The sequence below is a fragment of the Pogonomyrmex barbatus genome, unplaced genomic scaffold (genome assembly GCF_055798465.1).
Source record: "Pogonomyrmex barbatus isolate J1 unplaced genomic scaffold, ASM5579846v1 scaffold4, whole genome shotgun sequence".
NCBI classification, from domain to species: Eukaryota; Metazoa; Arthropoda; class Insecta; order Hymenoptera; family Formicidae; genus Pogonomyrmex; species Pogonomyrmex barbatus.
This window is the reverse complement of record NW_028297138.1, coordinates 12600858-12622726: the sequence shown is the minus strand read 5'-3', so window position 1 is coordinate 12622726 and position 21869 is coordinate 12600858. Positions and strand designations below refer to the sequence as shown.

Genomic DNA, 21869 nt, shown 5'->3' with positions numbered 1-21869 from the left:
CTGAAATTACAAATAGGAAAATTCAAACTTCTATGACATACTTTTACTTGTTGTTCGATAAACCGCGGCGATAGCCTCGGCGAATGCGGCAAACATTTTGTTGTCGCGCTTATCAGCTTAGGCGAGGAATTTATTTACGAGCTCTATGAGACGTCTTGTAAACGCGGAATGTCAGGACGAAGGCGAATTGCACGCACTTTTTGTTTGTCACGATGACTCTTTATTAAATACTCATCTGCCCGAAGACGATTGATCTCGTTTAACATTCGCATCGTATAATCTCCCGTGTGGCCTTGGTCCCTCTCGCAAATAAACCGAATGCTAATAAATTCAACGTTAGGACCTTTCAGCGGGTCTGATCTATTAAAATTCTCGAGCGACAGCTGAGTGAAAAACTGATGGTTCCTTAAGTCTTAGTCATGTTTAAAATCATGCACAAAATGTTCGTAATACTCATAGCTAATACGATATATGCTTTATACCATTGCGAAATAGACCTGCCTATCTACCTACCTCTAATCATATGCTTATGAGTCACCAAGGAGTAATCTATTGTTCCAATTACAATTACGGATATAAATCAATTTTTTTTCTGTATTTGCTAATTCTCATCAAACCGCGTGCAAACTGAAATGAAAGAGCGGATAATTTCCTCCAGGCATATTCCTTGAGTGAAATTGGTTCCGTTAAGAAAACACAAGTATTATGAAGTAATACGAAGTTGTACGTAAGAGGCGCCTGAAAAGATCTCGGTAAATTTACTCTCTTTTTCTAACGGATTGAATTGCGCAAATCGCGGAAATGTTCGTTTCTTCTCGCGTCGCGTTTCGTCGATCGAACGAGTGAAACGAGTGAATGCCGCTTGCACAAAGTCACGACTGTCCGATTTCTCTCTTGCTCCTTCTGTCTCTCCTTTTCTTTCAAACGGGAGATACGGGACGGAATACCCGCGAAGATATTTACACGACTGCCGCTGCATTGGGGCCGAGGCCTGACGTCTCTCGCAGCTGTGCAAATCGCTACTGTAGAAACGCGCATGTAAATGAGACGTATCACGAAAAACAACGGGGAAAAGGGCGAGGCAGGGGAAAAGCTGTGCGATGATCTTGATTTCGCGCTCGGATCTTGTTTTCTCGGATCACGCCGGCCGGCGAGAAATCACGGGCCACGAAGGCGGGCTCGGCCTAAATACGAAACGGGAACGCCGGAATCGTGTCTCCCTCGTTCACCACGTTCTGCTCGGAATAAACGCGACTTCGCGAGTGTTGGACCGCCTTGTTTCGATCTGAGACCCGTACATTCGGCAACGCAAGAGTGCCGAATGCGCGACAGTGGCACGAAACAAATGTTACAAGTCCGTCAAATCCGCTCCGATCATTCTGCATGTCTTTAGAAAATATTTTTTTTCGATTTTATTTTGAAATATAATAATAAAAATGTGAAATTACTGTCGATACAAATTTTCATTAAAAATTGCCATATCCGAAGTTCAAAATTGCTCTTGAGGTAATTGATTCGAGGTAATAATTCTGAGCAGCAGCGACTATCTCAGTATCTTTAGAAGTTTTAAACGATTTGCGAACGCACGAGATGTTTCTTTCGTCGAATATTATTCGCCGTTTCTTTTGCGAGATTGATTTACATAAAAATATAGTTCGGGTGTAAAGATCAAAACACGTACCAGCGGGTGTCGATGGTGCTACCAGCGCGAAATTCGACGCTATTATAAATATTCCAGTGAATGAGGATTATATAACGCGGAGGTTTCATAATAACACCCGTGTTATCAGCAGCGCTTCTGCGAGGAGTCAAAGGCGGCGTCGCGGAAAAAATTATGCCCCAAAAGCATTTCACCGGACACCGGACACATGTTCCATGATAATGAGCTTCCTCGTCTCGGTAGCCTTAATGACCAGTGGCCACAGCATTAATCGCAGATTAATTACGCGCTAATTTTACCAGTAAACGGTCAGCACACTTAGAAGTTTGCCAGATACTCAGATGGATTCCGCGCGATAAGATTCTTATGTAAATGCGTTAACGCACTTTATCGCACTCCCACTCTGGCGAGCGGAAAAAATACCAAGCGCCTCGTGCGAGTCGTTGAAGAGCGAGGATTAGTCGATATAATAAAACGTTATGCAACACGAAGGAAGCGATCTTGCTTGAGCAGCTGTAACTCGAAGATCGATCGCCACATTCCACATGGATTTTCCTACACGTTATTTAAGCAAACCGCGTGCACGATACGTTATTATCGCGCACATTTAGGCGTTGGCATTGCTAATATTTGGGTCGTTAATTAATATGCTATTTCACGTTAAGCGAGATGTTAAATTGGCGTTTCGAAAGTGAATCCATTCGTGCGACTGTCATTAATTTTTCTTGCTCTGTGAGAGCTGTCATTTCTGTATATATTTTTTTTGTATTTATGCTTCGATGACGTAACTCGCCAGAGGCGATTATAATAAGAAATGAAGTCTTTATCAATGAAATTCTCATCTTTTTCTGCGAAATGAAGAAGCAGATTCATCGATAATCTCCATTAGTCATCCATTTTGCAAATAAGAATAAATTATAGTGAGATCGTTAAAGAATTATTTATTTGATGGTCTTCTTTGCATAAATATGCCACGGGGATACGAAAAATTTATAGCATAGTTATGCGAGACAGGATCCAGAGAGCCAAAGTTAAAAGCCAGTCTATTGACAAACTTATGGGCGTTAACAGTCCGACTGATCCAAGTATCACATTTTCTCGTGCAGTGGTCATTGTAGCGATTAATGTTCGGGCATCTCTCCAGGGAAACCTCGAGAAAACGGATGAAAGAAAAATTAATCAAGGTATATACACACACACACGAATAAAAATGCTTTTTCTCATGCGGGTTGATCTCCCGTACAGCGGCTCCCCTCTTCTCTCGGTCCTATCAAGCTCAATTACTTAATTAACAAGTTAAACTCGCGTGCATATGACGTAACTTTTGATAAATATATTCGTACATGACCTCGACACGTGCTTTCTCGCAAAGAAAATCGCTTGCGAGACGCACCCATCGGAAGAAAACTATATATATCTAATGTAACGAGTTACGTGTTACGAGTTATGTATGTGCAAAGCATGCGGTTATCACATTCAATAATTATTCCGCGTTTAGATAAAAATACAAAGTCTTGCGCAAAACGTACGTAAAGTAGAATTTTTCCGAATGCAACTATATTTACGTATAATAAATTCCTAAAATCTTCAGTCACATTCATTCACAAATTGATTTATTTAATTATTCGGAATCGTTAAATGTCAAGATAATCGAGAAAAGGAATAAAAGTTTAATACTTAGCGATGTAAAAAATAATACATCAAGAAGATTCTATTAAAGATGAAACGCGTTTCTCGATACGTTATCAGAAGATAGCTAACAAGATTATATACATATACATATACATGTATATAGAATGGAGCGGTAGATTGATGACAACGCATACCCGGAATGGAGTCACGCTGTTCGACAAATTCTCTCTCGTTTATAGGCGTCGACAAGCGACACAGACCTAAACCGTGGTCTCGTCATTGCTATCGAGACTCATTTATATCGACTCTTAAATTTCTCCACGGATCGGTGACGCGGCGGAAGAAGAGTAACGACTGATTCAAGGAGAAACAGCGAGGATCTTTGTAGCTGCCTATCCGCTTGCGCAATTGCTCGATACGCGACGCGTATCGCACGCATGTTTTATCTTGTGCAACCGGCTTTTCCTCTTTTCCCCGTGGTTTGGTATTTCAAAAAAAAGAAAAAAAAAAAACAAGCCTCGTTGCGAAAGGGAGAACCGTTATCGCCCGCAACCTTCGACACGCATAAATGAACGATGATTTATGAATCCGATTTACGAATACGAATAAATTTTCTCGAAATGCGAGGGCTTGGAATTGAGTTTCTAATTTTCTTCAATTCCCAATGGCATCAAAGTTAATAAGAGAAATTTTAAGAATTCCTTGCTATCTCTTCGATCACCAAAGTTGGAATAAAAAGTTGAACAATTTATTGAAAGTCGATGATTATTCGAAAAAAATTGTAATTTATCATATTTCGCGAGTTTTGTGAACGCGCATTCAATTTTTTTTTGACTTTGAAGGCACTTGATTTTTATGTTTGATCCACAGATAATGTGGGTCAACGCGTAATCACAAATTACCGAGTGACTTTAAATTTCGCAGAGCTACAAATGCGATGGCGAGTACAATTCGCGAACGATAATGTCCGTCATCGAGACCGGCTGCACCCAAATTATCTCACTGCCGACTGCGTTTGCCTCATACATCACCGCTATCAAATCACCAATTCAAATCTAAAAGAGTCCTTCGGAGGTCTGTCGCGACGCTTTATCGTTTCACAGCGTACTTCTTCACTATCAATTCCGTGCATTGAACTCAGATCTTATCATGCTTTTGACGCCACAGTAATACGATCCTGCAGTGTTTTTTCACAAAGATGTCTGTTCCTAATCGGTTTAGAGGATTCAAAGACTACCGTCACAAAAAAATTATCTTTCTTCTTCTTCTTGTAGTAATTTAGCAAAATGGCTATATAAATATGATCATACAAAGTAGACGTAATTAATTTTATCTAATCAAAATATGATAATACATACAAATTATGATAGTATAATTGAGATATTTTTGTAACATTTTTTAAAAATAAAATTAATTACGTACAACTATTGCTCATTCTTTAAGAAGCTATTTGAAAAAGCTGAAATTGCTACAGTCGACTTTAGTTTTATTTAATAATGAACGATTTTATTAGCTTGATTTTATAAATCTTTTAAATTATTTTCCTTTATTTCATTAATTTAATTTCTTTAAGTAAATAAAATAAAGTAAAAATTTTTTGAATTTACGTAAAAACAACTTCAATGAAAAACGTAATCTCTCACGAATGATCTACTTTTCTTGTTACCCTCGTGCTAGTCCGCTCAAGAATTAATAACGAACGACAGAGCGATACGTAGAATGTATTCCGGTTCTTTCCTAATCCTTAATTCGTCTAGAACGTCGGACAAGCTCGTCAGGATCGCAGTCACGCACGAAACGAGTCGGCGGTCTGTGGCGGTGGTCCGTCCACCGGAATAAGAAAGAAAGGAAGCCGCTCCTATTATTATAAAGAGAAAGAAAACGGGACATTAAGGCATCAAATACGCGTCTTCCAGGGAAGAGGCTAAGAGCATTCCTGCGAGAGCAGCGAAAGCAGTTACCAGAAAATTGTGAATCGTTCTCCTCTCTCCTCTATCGACCGGCCATCGGCCGAGCCGCTTCGATCCCAGCCATCTGCCCTTTCGGGCCCTTCTCTCCTACCTGAAATATGCATTCACCTGGCCGACCTCCTCCCTCCCCCCTCGCGTAACTTCATTCCCATCACCATCCGGCGAATGGTCTCGTTCATCTTATTTTCGGGCCATTCAGCCATCGCCACCGGTTCTCCGATGAGCCACGCTTCTTCGCGATACCTCACGCGGCGAATTCTCAATGGAATCCTCCTTGGCAGACGCGCTTTTTGCCAGACTTCCTTTCTCGGTGACAACTGCGAGAGTCCCCGTCCCCCTCGCCCACCATAGGCCCTAAGTACGGCCAGATACCCTTTCGATTTTCAATGGCGAATTACGTAATCGCCGCACGATGGGGCCGGAAACGAGCCCGCGATGTGATCGTGAGAAAACATTTACACAACTGATCTCAGATCTTTTTAATGAATTTTATTACAAGGATAAACTGATAATTAATAATTGACTTTTTACTAATCGCTATCAAGTATCGCTAATAATGTAAAAATATAGAAAGTGGAAGTGAAAAAAATTTTTTTTTTAAATTCTTATTCTGTTCCAGAAGGAAAGATAAGCTTTTGCGCGTTTGTTATCAATGCACAATTTTATAAATTTTCTTTGTAATTTTCGAATCGAATTAGCGATCAATGCCGTTCTGCGACTTGACTATCAATTCCAATGACGCGAGCGACTCGCCCTGGCGCGACTGCGATGTCTTCCGGTACGTAGGTACACCAGGAAGCGTAATTAAGCTTTTTTTTAATACGTAATTGCTTCTTCCGCGGCAGCGATCACGACGTGCTCGTCGATTAGTCGCACAATGACGGCTATTGTTGCTCCGCAACTGTTCGCTGCAGAAGATGTTAAGGTGCCCTTTTCATTCACGCTTTAAATCTGCGCGAATACGAATCCGAACAGGGCGCAATCTGTCATTAGCTCCGGTATTTCTAACATCCGAGAAGGAAAGCGAGTCTAAAATTACAGGTTTCAACATGGTACATTATCGTGTTCGATAAAACAACATTCATAGATCATAAAACTAACCGGTCTCGACATATACTTATAAACGCTGCAATAAAGAATATGTTTTTTTACATACACATTATAAATAAAACTTAACATTAGACATAAATTATAATTGCGACAGCATTCTTAACTGAGAAGAAAATAAATATTTAGATTAACTATTTTTCGGCTCTTCGGGAATGTTTATTTCGTCTCGAGTTGTTACGCATCGATGAATTCGTTCGATCGAACGCACGTGATTTTTATATGATTTATAACTCGCGGCACGGGAAGGCTCGACAATGCAAGCCGATGATGCTTTTTGCCGGCGAGTAATGAGACGCAAGCTCGAGAGATCGGTATTGCCGTTCCTTCGCCACGTTCGCGTAATGACTGGCCCGTTACCGCGATCTATTCCACGCTATCATCATCCCGCAACGCGGTGTTCGTTACAGAAGTGACGCCTTTGAGGCGCGATAATAAATGATAGGTTTCGCAATGGGGAGTGCTCTTAACGTGCTATGCTGTAAAGAAAGGTATGTAAAGTTGCACGAACAACAAGTGTCAGACTCGCACGATTTATCGCGGAAATACGCGTAGAATACGTTTCCGTAGTAAATGATTCCGATTTTTACACGCGTTACTCGGCTAATTTCACGTCCTTTCTCACGGTGTAGTTTTACCCGGAGAAAATATAGATGTGATAATTAATTCCAAAGCGTTACTTCTATTCTATTCCTGATGCGAATTAATTCTAATTGATGTTAAATTAATTAACGTTAAATGTAGAAGCCATACAACAATATTTGCCTTTCATTTTTTCACAGCATGAAAAATCAGTAAAATCCATCTTTGACTTCCGTATCGCTTTTAAAGTCTTTTTTAGATAACAGTATGAAAATAAAACGTTCGAGTGTTACGGAAAATAAATTCAAAGTGGAGTGACAGATAACAAACCTGAATTCCGATAAAGGTGATTCAAATGTCAAAGTCTCTGTTTAGAAGTGCACACTTTATCATCTTTATCAAAACTAACAATTTTATCGGAAAACAAGATGCGCACCCACCCTCTCCGGTTTCAAAATAATCCACTCGTCGCCTGCTAAAACCTCTTTGACTATTTCACAAAAAAAAAAAGTTACAATCACATTGAGCGGTCGAGCGTCGCGCGGACGATTAAGGAGACGCGACACCGATTAAAGAGGCGAAAAAGAAAAGCGAAATTGAAAAGAGACTCACCTTGCACGGCGAGAAGAATCACCAGGAGGCCAAGTATTCGCATCGACGGCATCTTCCCTCGTCGAGTAGCTCCGCTCGTTTTCTCCTCTTTGTTTCTTGTTTAAACCACTTGACAACCAATGGCACAATGCGCACCACTCTCCCCCTCGGATCGAATCGCGGAGGTGAGAGGATCCCTCGCCGGCAGCTGCCTCGGATCCTACGCGAGAGATCGCGCGATCGATGAGAAAACTCGACTCGAACGAAAACGGAGACTCGTATCTCGAGAGGGACGCGCGAGAAGCGTCCGGCACGAGGATGGAACGCACGCACGCGGCCGTATTATCCGTCGTCCCCGTGTGTACTATCTCGTCGCCGAACGGTAATCGAGATGGATACCGAATACAAACTGAGCGAGCGAGTAGAAGGCGCGCGGTATCTGAAGAGCGAGGACGGAATCGCGCCCCCGGCTTTTTACGGGGACCTGCGCGGTCCGGCTGCGCAGTCGCCGGGCAAACCTCCGCGCGCGCGCGTATGTCTCTGTGTCCGTGCGAGCCGCGCGCCTCTACTCCACGTGTGCGTCGCGCGTTTAAACGATAAAATATTAATTAAATATTCGCGCGACTCTCACAAGTCTCTAGATGTTAATTCGCGAAAAAAAAATGGAAATTGCATTTAAAATTACATTCGACCGCTATCATCCACGTAATCTCCGCGTTGACACGCGACGTGTGTACAATATCTTAGATAATACAGCGATAAAGTCATCTTTTAACTATTATCTTTGACAAGATCTCGACCGCGGAATGCAATTACGCCGATATCGATTTCTTATCGATGTCACGTTCGGCTCTACCCATTTCCGCGTGTTCTCTCCTACATAAAAATGTATGAACGTTAAAGCAAGGCACATATGTTATCCGATTTTTTCGACGTCGAGTTAGGCGTGCTCTCTCTTATTTCGTATCTCATTATATATATATATATATATATATCGTTCTCAGATAAAATTGCATTTCAAAATCAAGGACGAGTGACTCCAATTTAATCTGAAATTCTAAAAGCTTCGTGCAATTTACTCAAATCGATTTGCATACCAACTCTTCTAGGTTTTATCGTGAATTACGTTATTTCTCGTGGTAGCTGTCTAACGCGCCAACGCGCGTCTCGATTCGAGATAAATCCGCTGCGGTCTCCCGCAATGCCAAAGTCGGCTGTGGAAACGTGAATGTAAGTAGGTGTAAAATTTCTCGCGGGCACACATTGTACGACGCGCAAGCTGCGTAAATGCAACCGGCATACCAACAATCGTTTACGTGCGCACATATGGGACCCGATTTGCACGTGACGGATGTACCGCCTCGCGGTCTCCACGTCCCATCCATTCGCTCGTCATGTGCAACACGATACGACGACGTTAAACACTTGATTCCCGCTCTTCCTCTGAATAAACGCCGATGCTACTTACGCTACACACGAAGGACATGTTTTTTTTTCCTATCGAAGGTTAGGACACCACCCGACATTCCTCTCCTACATTGCGATCTGATTGGTCTTACAAGAAGGAAACGTGAGTCACTAGCCTTTGCTCAAAGATTTTTACGCAACTGAAAAGGCACACATTAGTTTGACGATTGATTAACAAGCGGATCGTAATGTCGAAAATCGTTCTGTCTGCACACAAACATACTTTTTTTTACATAATTTCTCTCCTTCTTTTTTACATTTTTTACCTTCTTTTTTTGAAAAGTTTGTTTTATAACTTTTTTCTCTCGACATGACAGAATTTTTCTGAAAGAAGAAAGCCAATTAAAATATCAATTTTTAAGAGAAGACAGGATTAATTTCAAGAAAAATGTGATCTCGTTTTCCACATTATGAAATATTAAAAAACATTCTATATGCAGCGTAATGCTTCTTAATTTTCTCCGAGTTCTCATAAATAAGTTATGATTACAATTAACCAATTCATTAATTAATCCTTCTTTTTGTCGGTCTTCTTTTATAAATAATTACTTTAATTCATCTCAATATCCGTGATCTCTATTAATAATAAAGCAAAGAGAAGTCACGATAGAACGGAAAATTATTACATTGTTATTGATTATATTTCGGCAGATATATATGCAACCTATTATACATATGACATACAAGTTTCTTTTTTGGCATGAACTACATTAACGTTTGTCAAGTATGTATTGTATAAGCATGACTTATCAACGGCGTGACTAATCCATCACAAAAAAGAAATAGTGATGTCATACAGCGGGAAGGTGCACAATTGATGGCAGTGGGAAGGTGCATAATCGACTTTTATTCTTGTGAAATTGCACTCGCTTACTTTTACGAGAAATACCAAATATCCGTTCGAGCCGCGAATATTTATGTTTTTTTCAAAGGAGTCTTATTCAGAGAAACTTTGTTTTCCTAGAAATGAGGAAGGAGGAAATATTTTCATACACGCAAATCACCTTTCACCGAAAATAAGCATGCTGTCATTTTGCCGGGAAAGGAAGGCGTTGCGCCAATCGTTATTAACCGCAAATGTGCGAAACAGATGTGATTCACTCGGCCACAAATAAGCAATTATAACTAATGTAATCCTCGCGTAGAAAGACACGTGTATTATTGCACGAATAAAATTAACACTCGAATCGCCAGCCTTCGATTCGTTTCCTGCATTATTTTCAACGTGCAACGCATTCCAAAGAGAAGTACGCTCGTAACGACGAAGTAATTTACAACGATTTTAATTAGTTCATAAATATACAATCCATTCGCGATTGTGTAATATCGAATAAAATTTCTATTTTAATCTATTGACGCGGTGAAATTCGAGATTCAAGGAGATAATCTCAACTCATTTTCATTTTTTTTTTTATTTCCTAGATCTTCGCGAAAAAACATAAAGTTTTAAAGATATGGAAACAATAGTAGTTAGTGTTACCAGAATGTGACAAAAAATATTTGAAATTCGTATCCGCCAGGTGAACGGCACCATGCACTTCCGCTTTGCGCGTACGATAACAAACAGGGTCCCTCGCCGAATGGTTATCGTCGCGCTCTCATGAATAACAACACAACTATTAACTATTAAGGTAAATATAACAAATATTAAAATTCATCGAAAAAGATAAGAGTTTACAGCCGATTAATATTTATCGGACTGTATCGTAACTAAATTATGCACGTGAATGAAATAAAAAATTTATTTGAAGTGCGCATTAGATTTGTTTTCTCTACGTAGATAAAGCATGATAAAAAAATTAATTGAGTGGATTTTTTTAGAGTGTAATAATAAAATGAATGTGTGTATGTGTGTATATATGTATTCGCAATGTAGGGAGCTCGAATTTATGATTCGCTAAGCTCAAATGACCGTGCGGATCAGTCATCAGTCTGTGAAAAAAAGTCAATTACAATTTTTTTTATTTAGGAAAAAAAACACTGCACAAGAATCTGGAAATAAGTCCATCTAGATTAAAGTATTTATAATCGAGGAAAAATTTAATTTTAACTTAAAAAATTATCTCTTAAACTAAACAATTTAAAATTAAGCTACCTGAGATACATCTTAAGAAAAGTCAATTACTACAAACTTAAGATCAAACATGGCAGTATCTAGCGGAGATTATTCCCAATTATAATTGCGAATCGATACGATTGCATTTTAATCGGAGCATGATAAGTTTTTGTTTATTTCCCACGTGAAAGCTGCAGTCACCTTCGTAATCGGTTGGGTGGATCGAATCAGACTCGGTTTCGAAAGACGTCCGTTGTTCGAAGCGGCGCTGCCGGTGAAAAATCTCGCGCGCGATTGGGGCCCCACCGTGCCCCGGCGCGTCGCGCGACTGTTGCGATGCATTGGCGAACGCGGCGGGACAAAGGACGCTTTCGTACGCGTACGCTCGCCGAGAGACGCCATGTTCATTTGTCAACGGACGTCAAGGTGTTCCCGTGCGGGAAGAGCGAGCAGCCGCTTGCCGCCCACCGTCGGATAGGAATCGAGAGGACCGAGGCTCGTTCGCGAGGGTGGAGGATTTCTCGCTTTCTCTCGTCTCATCTGGTCCTGCCCTGATCATGGAGAGCGGCATCGCGTCCGCCGAGTCGCGGAAACGCAAACGGGAGGAATACGAGATGCAGCTGTTCGGCTTCCATTCCCGAGCCGTGTATGCGACTCGTAAGTCGCCCGCCTGCATTCTAGCTTTCGACACGCGCGTCGCTTGACGGATCGCGTGTTTGACAAACTCCAATCAGCCGGGGATCGAGGAGAAAGGCAGACGCCGACCGTTGCGGCGGGATATTGCGTATCGCTCCTCGAAATCCCGCGGTCCCCTGCTGCTCGTCTTGTTGCCGCTGGACGGGTGTACTCTAGTTTCATGTGGCATTCGATCATGACTAGAGTCACACTCGTCCAGAGACCGGGACGCCTTCGACGGATCTATCGCGAGGGGGGGAACGCGAGCGGGAGCGTGGCGTCGCATTCGCGTACGAAGACGCTACGCCGGCCGAGAAGCGGCTCCCCTCGACGAACGCGTCCTTTATCTTGATCCTTTCCTTCAATCTCGATCTCCGTTGCACGCTTGCTTTTTTATGGTCTGGTCTTTCGTGAGTCACGCGTAGATCATTATGCAAAATGTAAATTATTATCTTGTAAAATACTATGTAACTGTGCTCGTATCTACCAAGAAACTTGTTGAAAAAAATCAAAATGGCAAATTTACAAGCCTTTCTTATTTGAGAAAAAAGATTAAAATTTTTTTAAGCCCTTAGTTTGGTTTTAAATACATGTGAATTGTAGATTTTTTTCAATTGCACTGAATGCTTTTGTAGTATTATCTATTGTTTTCTTAATTAGACGCTTGTAATTTATGAAAAATCCTACTTTAATAATCTTGATGATTTAATAATAAATTAATAAATTTTTCTTTGTTGTAGTCAAAAATATTGTGATGGAAAGGATACAGTCTAGAAGTAGAAAGTTGTGCGAAACTTTGGAAAAAATATATAAACTAGACTCGGATAATTTGACCATGCTAAAGACAAATGAGGAAAAACTTATAAGAGCTTATTATGTGGCTTCAGAGCCTCATTTAAAAAACATTGAGGTAATTATTTTCAAATTAAATACAATCAGTTATATTTAAATACATAAATTATTTTATGTATCTGCTAAATTAAAAACTAAAATGATAATAGAGATCATATTGCATGCATGGTATTAATCTTTGTTTCATTTTCAGAATCTCGTGAACAAATTCATCGCTGTACCCAACAATGTTCTAGCGGACGAGGATAAACTTCAAGAAATACAATATACGGAAGCTGAGTTCGAGAGTATGCGCAGGAAATTAGAGGAATTCCAACAGAGAGCAAAACGCGTTTGTATTGCAATTCTAATCATTATTGAGTCAACAATATAATCACCGTTGTTCTCGCCACATGTAGATACCGTGGCACTTAAGCATTACATAACTCTTGTGGTTTTTTTTCCAGGTGACTATATTGAACGCAGCATTAAAGGAGGAATTGCAGCTCATAGAACAATTTTCGACCTGTGCGGACAATACCGATAGATTGAGCAGTATAATTGAAACCGGTGTTTCTTGTCCGGATATAAATGATAAAATTCATCAATTGGTCAAAAATTATAAAGAATTCAGTGCATTACTTGACCGGACAATACCTACGTCACAAATGTCGCTGTACAATACTATCGATGATCTCAAATGTATAGATTACGATATATGTACCTTATAATTGGTACAAAAGAATTATTTTTGCGATTCATCTTGGCTGCCAATATTACCTGCCTTTTTCAAATTATGTAAATATGTAAATGTAATATGAAAATATTTTTATATACACGTTATAAGTTATATATAAAAAATTTATAATTTTATTAAATATTTCTAATATCGAATGGCTCTTATTTTCTCGTTTTTTTCTTATAAAAGATTGCTCGTTGATATACGTGCAAAATACAAATTGCATTTAATTATATAACAGAGGTAATTATCTTTTAAACATGTTACGCTACATGTTGCGAAGAATCACGCAATGCGAAATATTTATATTTATCAATAAAATCATATTAGCAAAAACTTTATATGGTATCGAATGTGAAATTTACCGCTTACTATCAGTTAACAAGTACAATTAATTAAATATTTTTACCAACGGTCGAAAAATCATCGTATCTACATTATCGGTGACCTACTCGTAATTATGCTTAGATATCGGCATTTGATTGACTAATCAAGACAAAGAATTTTATTACAATTTTATTAAAATAGATTAATCAAAAAATGCTTCGAAGCGTTTATAAGCATTTAATTTATCAACTTTTATCTCACGCTTGCAATTCCATAATTGATTAGAAAATCATTATATAAAAAATGTTTAAGTATAAAATCTGTTAAAATAATATAGATTTATAAAATCTTTACAAATATTTAATATATTATATAAATTAATTTTATATAATTATAAATAATTATATAAAATTAATTTATAAAAATTTTTTATCAGTAAAAAATTTTTATGCACGAATATATATAAATATATATAAATATATATATATATATATATTATTTATGAAATATCTTCATAAATGTTCACATTAATTTCTTTTTTTTTGTAAAATTTCTGATATTTTTGTTATAAGAAAAATAATAGTAACGAAAAAACATAAAAAATAATTAAATGAATAATTTCCACATTGTTTCTTTCACAAAAAACTAAGTTTGAAGATATGAGAAAAAATTGTCCATATGTAATCAAATATGTTTATAATTAAAAATATTATATGTAATTATGATTAAAATAATTATATATATTTTTGTATATATTCTTGCATAAAAAGTTTTTTATTCGGTATGAATGAGAAATTAGATTCGCATTAATGTAACTGAAAGCAAAATTAAATGTAATATTTCATCTTAATTTAATATCCCAACAAGGAGAGTATAATTCCAATATCATGTCATTTTGTTTTTTGTCTCGCTCACGGGAGCTGTTCTGAGAATCCTCTTTTCTCTTCGTTTAACGCATAGAAGCAAGAGAACTAGACGATTCCGCGTATTAGCCTTTCTCCGTGTACATGAAAAGAGTGCTGTGTCAACATTAACCGTTCTGCTTCTCCAATTTTTTATATTATTTATATTATTATTTAATATTTATATTCTTCTCAATCTAATCTTAAATGACCATAATTTAATTATGTAATAAAATAAAATAATTGCATTCAAGAAAATATATAATTAAGACAAACTGTAAGAGATTATATTTTTCAGATAAAATAATGCCTCATGTGCATAAAAATATATAAATTACAATATGCATTGTGTTAATCGCGAAAATAAAAGGATTAAAGTAATATCAATAAGGAAAGAAATTCAACTCATTAATTTATTATGATAACTCTCATATAAAAATGTCTCTCAAAATGAACATATAAGTGAAGGTTTTTGTCAAGGAAAATTTATAAATATATATGAAAGGAGAAGATAAAAGTCTAGAAAGAGAAAGACAATTGTTTACTTTTCTCGAACTTTATAGAACACGCAATGAGCCTAGACGCAAAAACTGTTTCGCGTTGCGCTCTTCCTGGAATCGGGCCCCAAAAATCACTTCACCCCACTTCGATTCTTCTGATTCTCCTACCCCCCCAAATCTTTGCACAGAGTGTCCTGTTGCCAGTTCGCCATGTGCAGTTCGTGGGATTGCGTGTCAATGACGATGAGTAACGACGGCGAACTCGTTGGCGAGTGTCGGCGTACCATGCGACTCTTGGAGATGCTGCGTCGTACGCATTATGAGCTCGTGCAAGTACAGAGACTGATTATTATTTTTTATTTATTTTTTAATATTAGAACACATTCGTATATAAAATAATTTCTTTAGTCGATAAAAATTGGGAAGACTTGAAGTAACAACTTCAAAATATTGATGGGAAAGAGACAGTGATTTATAAAATGTACATCAGTACGTAGACATTTTTATAAAATTTTTATGTTATTGTTTTTATCTATGTTATTGTTTTTCTAATGTTATAAGCTGTATTCGACAAACAATGAAATAGTTCTTTCTAGTGTAGGAGATTGAGAAAAATTGAATTGAAGTAACTTGAAAACGTTGGGGTGATTGATTTATAAGAGGTATAACAATATTGATTCCTCTTTTCTAATTAATGCCTTATCAATCTATCCAAGAAAGTACAATTAATCGCATTTATAAATTAGAGCTACATCTTTTGCTGGATCAGAAAAATTAATGAATATGTGTTATAAAATCTAATTTTCTTATTACATGAATAATTACAAAAAATTTTTCCTTTTTTTTTCATTTCTGAATATCTAAATATCTTTTTCCTTCTATTATCCTAATTGCACAAAAAATTTCGACGCATACAGGAGAACGGACAGCGACGGTTGACGGCACCAGAAGTGGCGCGCGGCGAGCGGCAGCGGGGTAAGGGCGCAGAAGTGTTCCTGGGGCGTTTACCGCGCGACTGCTACGAGGATGAGCTGATGCCGTTACTGGAACAGGTGGGCCGTCTTCTCGAACTGCGACTGATGCTCGACTTTTCCGGATCAACGCGCGGCTACGCGTTCGCGTTGTACGAGGAACCGCGGATCGCCCGAGAGGCGTGCGAGCGTCTCGATGGCCACGAGATCCGACCGGGCCATCGTATCGGCGTGGTCAAGTCCATGGACAATTGTCGGCTCTTCTTCGGCGGCGTGCCCAAGACTAAGACCAAGTCTGAATTCATGGAGGAGTTGACTAAAATACTGGATGGCATCACGGACATCTACTTATATCCAAGTGCTTACGATCGCAATCTGAATCGCGGCTTCATCTTCGTCGAGTTCCAGGACCATCGAGCAGCCGCGATGGCTCGGCGCAAGCTCATCCCCGGCAAAGTGATGCTGTGGGATCACGAGATCGCGGTGGACTGGGCAGATCCGGAGCCGGGCGATCCGATCGACGAGGACATCATGCAAACGGTGAACTTTTAATTTTTTTTCAAAATTGGAAAAATGGTAAAATTGACAACCGTCGATCCATCGTTTTACAATTTTACAATTTCTTTTTTTGGAGATAATTCAACATTACCCTTCCTCCCGTTTTTCTCCCGTTTACGATTCGATATTTTATTAATTTCCCATTTAACAATATATAATAAAATGCAATAATAATCGTGAGTATTTGAAGAGATAATTGATCAATATGAACGAGAAAAGATAAAAAATGTATAATTTTATAAAATAAAACATGAAAAAATGTTTTATTAACGCTTTACCGAACATATGTCATTATTGAAATAGAGATTGAATAAATCGAAGCGTTTACATAAATCGCATTCTGTGTAATTTTATATAATATATTCCGAATCAGAAAAGATTAAAAAATAACATATCTTTTAGTTTTCATGTCTGATAATTTATTAGTCATTATTGTAACTGTTTATTATTAATTATTGAACTAATTTGATAAAAATTTATTGACTAGTACATTTTTTTCAACATTAGAGAATATGAATAAGTAGTAAATTTATTATATTAAAATTATTTTCATGTTGATTGAACTCATGTTGATTAAATTAAGTATCCTGACATAATTATAATAAAAAAATTCTCTCCTTTTTAATTTTAAAAATAAAACCTATGATGTAATAATATATGGGAATGTTTTAAAAAGAGCGTGTTGTAAAATATATCGTTACAAATCTCACATTTCATATATCACTGTATATTATTGTATATTTTATATATGTACGCGCGCGCGCGCGCGCGCGCGTGTGTGTGTGTGTGTGTGTGTGTGTGTGTACGTACGTATATATGTATGTATCTATATGTGTATATATAGTGGCACATGAAACAGGACATGTTGTACTAACTCAATATCGTACGTGATGACAAATAGGTGACGGCTCTGTTTGTAAGGAACCTCACGCTCGATATGCCGCAACAGAAGGTGAGGGAGATTTTCTACAGGCACACGAACGTGCCGATATTAAAGCTAAAGAAGATCAATCATTTCGCTTTCATTCACTACGAAAATCGCGAAGCCGCGCAGACCGTAATGGACATAATGCAATGTGAGTATGCAAGCAACGTAAATTTTACTTTATTTTGAATTTAAAATAACATTTAGCTTTTACATTTAACTTTTTATATAAGTACCTTTACTTTTAGATCCAGGTAGCATCGTCGAAGAACAAGGTTGGGAGATCCGTTGGGCGAAACCTATTGGAGCATCCAAGATTCTAGAAAGACAACGATACATTCGTGAAGCGGTGGCCAACTCGAATGTTCAGAAGATCGAAATTTCGCGCTCAAAACAAGGCAAGAAACGTTGCATCAAGGCGATTGAGAAAACTCAACTCGAAGATGACAATGTTTACTTAGCACAAATGAAGATTCTGCAGAACTTTGTCCAGGAGAAATTTGATGCAATATGCACCTTTGACTGCATACAAGTGCAGGATGTTCCCGGATATATTGGCAAAGTAAATGTCTCTTATTTAAAATGTCCGGATTTTTTATTTATATCTGATAATATATTTCTTTTGTATTGTTTTAGATTATTATTCACAAAGATGAGATAATCATGTTCGAATTTCAAGGGGAACCAATGGCGTCGAAACATAAAGCTCTGAGCGCGACCTCCCTTAAAATGTATCAATATTTGAACGGCGCGAATCATGGTACGTATAACATTTTGGCTTGTGTTATATTAAAAGCTTTTGATTATTTTGTTCTCTATTTGTACGTTGAATCAAAGGCGATTTTTACAAAATATTTCTATATACGGATTAATTCAATTCTGACCTGACAACGAAAAACATGTGTGATATTTACAAAATTTCGATTTTCAATAGTAATCGACAAGTACCGTTTACCATAAAATCTCGTTCGCTCTTTGTTTACCTCGTAAAATATTTTTGCAATACACAATGCGTTGCGTTTTAACGCTATTTTGCACGTATTTTTGTAGCGCCGCAGCCATTGGCACAATATTACGTTCAGCCAAGAATAGACATGAAACCTGTGATTGATGCGCCGATTGTTTGGCATTCAGGAATAATCCAAAATTAAATTTACGATCAGTTTCTATTGTCTTATCATTTGCTGTTCATATATAAAATTTATTGACATAATTGCAAAAGAATTTGATAACTATTCATCATCTATTTTTAATTTAGATATTTTAATAATTATTATTATCGATATTAATTAGATATAGAATAATTATTATTATCGATATTAATTAGATATAGAATAATAATTATTATCGATATTAATTTATGGAATTTTTCGGCTCAATATTTAATTTTAAGTTACAGTTCTGAGACAATGTACTTTCAAATTTTAATTTTTCAGATATATTTGACTCTATTTGAATGCTAATAAGATATATAAATTTTAAATTATTACAATTTGTAAAATTATAATGTTTGATGAAATTTTAATCTATTTAAATATACATGGCCATTTATTTTAATAATGATTGTGAAGTTTTTTAATTCAAAACTGATCTTAAATCGTAATTCTTAGACAATGTACTTTTGAAGAAGTACTTAAGATATATTGAAAAATAAATGATTAAAGCTTGTGTAATGATTTAATGAAATTATAATCTATAACAAATCTTTATGATTATTTACACCAATGGCCATTTTAAAAAATATAGTTTTGCAATGCGATGAATTCTCTCCTGAAATGTATTTCATTCATAATAATTTAGAAAATCTGATACTTACAAATTCCAAATACTGCCAGAGATTTTATAACTTTATTTATTCTTTTATGCAGTTAAATTCTTTATGTTAAAAATTGTTATTTTATTTAAATTAAAGTCCTTAATATATACGTTTATCACAATTAATAGATGTTCTTTTAAGTTTTTTTTATGGAAAATAAAAGATTAATTCTATGTTTAAATAGGATACCGGCTGTGTTTGGTATAATCGTTTTACAAATGTACGAAGTTGAAACAAATGTGTTACATTATCGAATCTGCGATTATATGTGTTTATTTCGTAATACCTCTATGTATAAAATATAATAAAGGCATTATTTTTGTACAAAATTTATTCTTATTTTATCTTTTTATCTTTATTCTCTCTCTGTTAACATTGAAAAAAATATTTCTATAACAAAAAAGTTTTATGTACATATTACTATATATTAAAATATATAATCGCGCATTTTTTTTTATTTATTCATTTTAAATTCATACAAATACTGAATAAGGATGAAGGAAGGTTCGATTAAGAGTTCTCTCAATTGTAGAGTAAAATAATAAATTGACGTAGAAGCGTAGTCTAAAGACTTTACCTTTATCTTAAAAGAAGTCCCTGAGAAGACAGAGACAAAGCGCGTTTATCATTTCAACGGAAAGGGGCTCAGCGCCCTTTGCATCGGCGGCAGAATCGTGGAATAATCCTCTAGAATCCTTCGCACTGTTTCGTAATCGGTATCGCCAATGGCATTGCGCGGTCTCATGCAATGCACTAATCGCTTGGCCTGTTCGCTGCATCCGGTCGCGCTGCTCCTCTCCTGCGCGCTGAAGGTCTCGTACGTAAACTCGAGCAGTTTCTCTACAGCGCAGTCGAGCACCTTATCGCTCGGCAATTCACCGCGACCACTCTCAATGCAGTCCTTGATCACAACGTTCATCCAGTTCCAATCCTCCCACATATCCGATATCTCGACCTTTTGATTCTCCAATTGCCACGTCAAGCGAGCGCGATACCTGAGAATGTGTTATATATGTTAGCACATCTATATGATAAAAAATTATTTCACTAACATTTTTTTATTTATTCAGAAACGTGATTAAGCTCCTTATTGAAGAAATTTAATTTTGCAAAATACTAAATTCTGTATGAAAAGAAAAATTTCGTAATAGATTACTCCAAGCTGATAGCGGAGTAACTTCTAGCCAATATCTTAATATTACCTCGATATTTTGATATAACTTACGGCCATTTCCATGGATTTTTGCTGAATCTCACTCTTTTCAGATTACCCAGATAAGCGAACAGGCTATAGTCGATGTAGCTGAGTTGATTGTAGTCGAAGTAAAAGTTCTCCAAATTAGGAAGCATCTGAAAAACTCTCCAATCGAGCCACTGGATGAAGTTGAACGATAAATCTAGAGTCTGCAGAGAGTACATGTTCATGAGCCATTCTGCCGGCACGTTCGTCAGTTTATTGCCCCAAAGCATCAGTTTTTTCAACTTAGTAAGGCCTATGAATGCCTCAGCATCGCATGTTTGTATACCCGATTCGTGCAGGTCTAAGGTTTCAAGGGTCGCTCCGAATTTTGCGAAACTGTGCCTTTGGTGGAAGGTACGAAAAAAAATTATGGATTACTTCGACGACATGATAAATTCGCAAAAGCGCCTGTAATATATTCGATAAAAAATGAATATTCAGAAGAAGACTATCTAGAATAAGTACGAATATTTCGAAATTATAAAATAATGAGAAAATGATGCTAGACATTTCAAAAAAAGAGTAAATTTGAACTTGTATATTATAGTGTATAAAAATTGATTATACCAATTCTTTTCTCACAACTTCCAAATGATTTCTTTTACGTTCTTACCCAGATATGTTAGGTATATTCGAATCGAAAATTGTGATGCTCGTCGTGTTGGTCCACGCTTGATCCAAATTATTTTCCAGCGTCGTCAATTGAGTGCATCGAAAGTCAACATTATTTTTTTGCTTGTACGTGATCGTCTCGCATGGTGATTCCAATAAAGCCACTTGGAAGAGTATATAAAAAAGGTAAATTAATAGCAAACGTTTCATTGTAGCACTCGCTCGCAACAAAATCATTGACTAAACTAAGCGTCCTCGAAACGAGCGGTACGTGACAACATATGATGTGGGCGGACATCCTCCGGTTCATTTTTTTCCTTTTGTCAACGATAACACAAATCAGTATAATCGAATAACCAACATTCTACGCATCTACTTTTATCGCGATGAATTATATAGTACGTTTTTATAAAATGTCGCTCGATGATTATATTATCGTATGTTAGAAAACGGATGTGTTTTTACAAAACGTTTTTACGTAAATAAGTCCACTTTAGATAAATTGCGTCAGGAAATTCGAGGATAGAATTCTATTTATGATTTTATACGCCGAGTATTTTATATATGTGCGTTTTAATATACATTTTAATATATATTTTATATACATATGCGTCCCTAGTCTTTCAAATATTTTTCATATTATACAGCATATAAAATTATAAATAAAATTTTATCTTTAATTCTGCCGCAATGTAGAAATTATAGATA

The 21869-nt window shown here is 37.0% G+C and overlaps 4 protein-coding genes across 7 annotated transcripts in view; 2 read left to right on the top strand and 2 right to left on the bottom strand.

The window, feature by feature from the left end:
- Nucleotides 1–7995, bottom strand: part of LOC105425651 (neurotrimin) — a 55475-nt gene extending 47480 nt beyond the window's left edge. The window contains exon 1 of the mRNA XM_011636509.3: nt 7564–7995. Within this exon, the coding sequence (XP_011634811.2) occupies nt 7564–7615 (52 nt within the window). The 5' untranslated portion in view covers nt 7616–7995. The remainder of the gene's footprint in view (nt 1–7563) is intronic.
- Nucleotides 7996–11396: 3401 nt separating this feature from the next.
- Nucleotides 11397–13465, top strand: LOC105425641 (uncharacterized). Its single transcript, XM_011636501.3, has 4 exons — nt 11397–11722; nt 12481–12650; nt 12786–12923; nt 13039–13465. Exons 1-4 carry the CDS (start codon nt 11623–11625, stop codon nt 13300–13302), a joined length of 672 nt encoding a protein of 223 aa, XP_011634803.2. The 5' UTR covers nt 11397–11622; the 3' UTR covers nt 13303–13465.
- Nucleotides 13466–14767: 1302 nt separating this feature from the next.
- Nucleotides 14768–19638, top strand: LOC105425617 (RNA-binding protein 47). Of its 2 annotated transcripts, XM_025217896.2 has the most exons (6): nt 14775–15372; nt 15957–16550; nt 17470–17644; nt 17742–18055; nt 18130–18253; nt 18544–19638. In XM_025217896.2, exons 1-6 carry the CDS (start codon nt 15250–15252, stop codon nt 18642–18644), a joined length of 1431 nt encoding a protein of 476 aa, XP_025073681.2. In that variant the 5' UTR covers nt 14775–15249; the 3' UTR covers nt 18645–19638. The 2 variants fall into 2 exon arrangements, with proteins under 2 accessions (XP_011634763.2, XP_025073681.2); XM_011636461.3 differs by lacking the exon at nt 18544–19638 and having other exon boundaries at nt 14768–15372; nt 18130–18508.
- LOC105425625 (uncharacterized) lies at nt 17650–21845 on the bottom strand. Of its 3 annotated transcripts, none has more exons than XM_011636480.3 (4): nt 21163–21845; nt 20535–20891; nt 19887–20304; nt 17650–17812 (listed from the first exon to the last, which is right to left on the bottom strand). In XM_011636480.3, exons 1-3 carry the CDS (start codon nt 21396–21398, stop codon nt 19935–19937), a joined length of 963 nt encoding a protein of 320 aa, XP_011634782.2. In that variant the 5' UTR covers nt 21399–21845; the 3' UTR covers nt 17650–17812; nt 19887–19934. The 3 variants fall into 3 exon arrangements, with proteins under 3 accessions (XP_011634782.2, XP_088937162.1, XP_011634775.2); XM_089081036.1 differs by lacking the exon at nt 17650–17812 and adding an exon at nt 19567–19699; XM_011636473.3 differs by lacking the exon at nt 17650–17812 and having other exon boundaries at nt 19623–20304.
- Between the last annotated feature and the right edge of the window lie 24 nt (nt 21846–21869).

What these genes read in the sequence shown, in the direction of transcription:
- LOC105425617 (XM_011636461.3), top strand. Translation starts at nt 15,250, where the DNA reads ATGTGCAGTTCGTGGGATTGCGTGTCAATGACGATGAGTAACGACGGC. An exon ending in CGCATTATGAGCTCGTGCAA is followed by an intron (nt 15,373 to 15,956) that starts GTACAGAGACTG and finishes CGACGCATACAG; the next exon opens with GAGAACGGACAGCGACGGTT. An exon ending in ACGAGGACATCATGCAAACG is followed by an intron (nt 16,551 to 17,469) that starts GTGAACTTTTAA and finishes GATGACAAATAG; the next exon opens with GTGACGGCTCTGTTTGTAAG.
- LOC105425641 (XM_011636501.3), top strand. Translation starts at nt 11,623, where the DNA reads ATGGAGAGCGGCATCGCGTCCGCCGAGTCGCGGAAACGCAAACGGGAG. An exon ending in CTCATTTAAAAAACATTGAG is followed by an intron (nt 12,651 to 12,785) that starts GTAATTATTTTC and finishes TTTCATTTTCAG; the next exon opens with AATCTCGTGAACAAATTCAT. An exon ending in TCCAACAGAGAGCAAAACGC is followed by an intron (nt 12,924 to 13,038) that starts GTTTGTATTGCA and finishes TTTTTTTTCCAG; the next exon opens with GTGACTATATTGAACGCAGC.
- LOC105425625 (XM_011636480.3), bottom strand. Translation starts at nt 21,398, where the DNA reads ATGATTTTGTTGCGAGCGAGTGCTACAATGAAACGTTTGCTATTAATT. An exon ending in AATATACCTAACATATCTGG is followed by an intron (nt 20,892 to 21,162) that starts GTAAGAACGTAA and finishes CTTCCACCAAAG; the next exon opens with GCACAGTTTCGCAAAATTCG. An exon ending in AAAAATCCATGGAAATGGCC is followed by an intron (nt 20,305 to 20,534) that starts GTAAGTTATATC and finishes ACACATTCTCAG; the next exon opens with GTATCGCGCTCGCTTGACGT.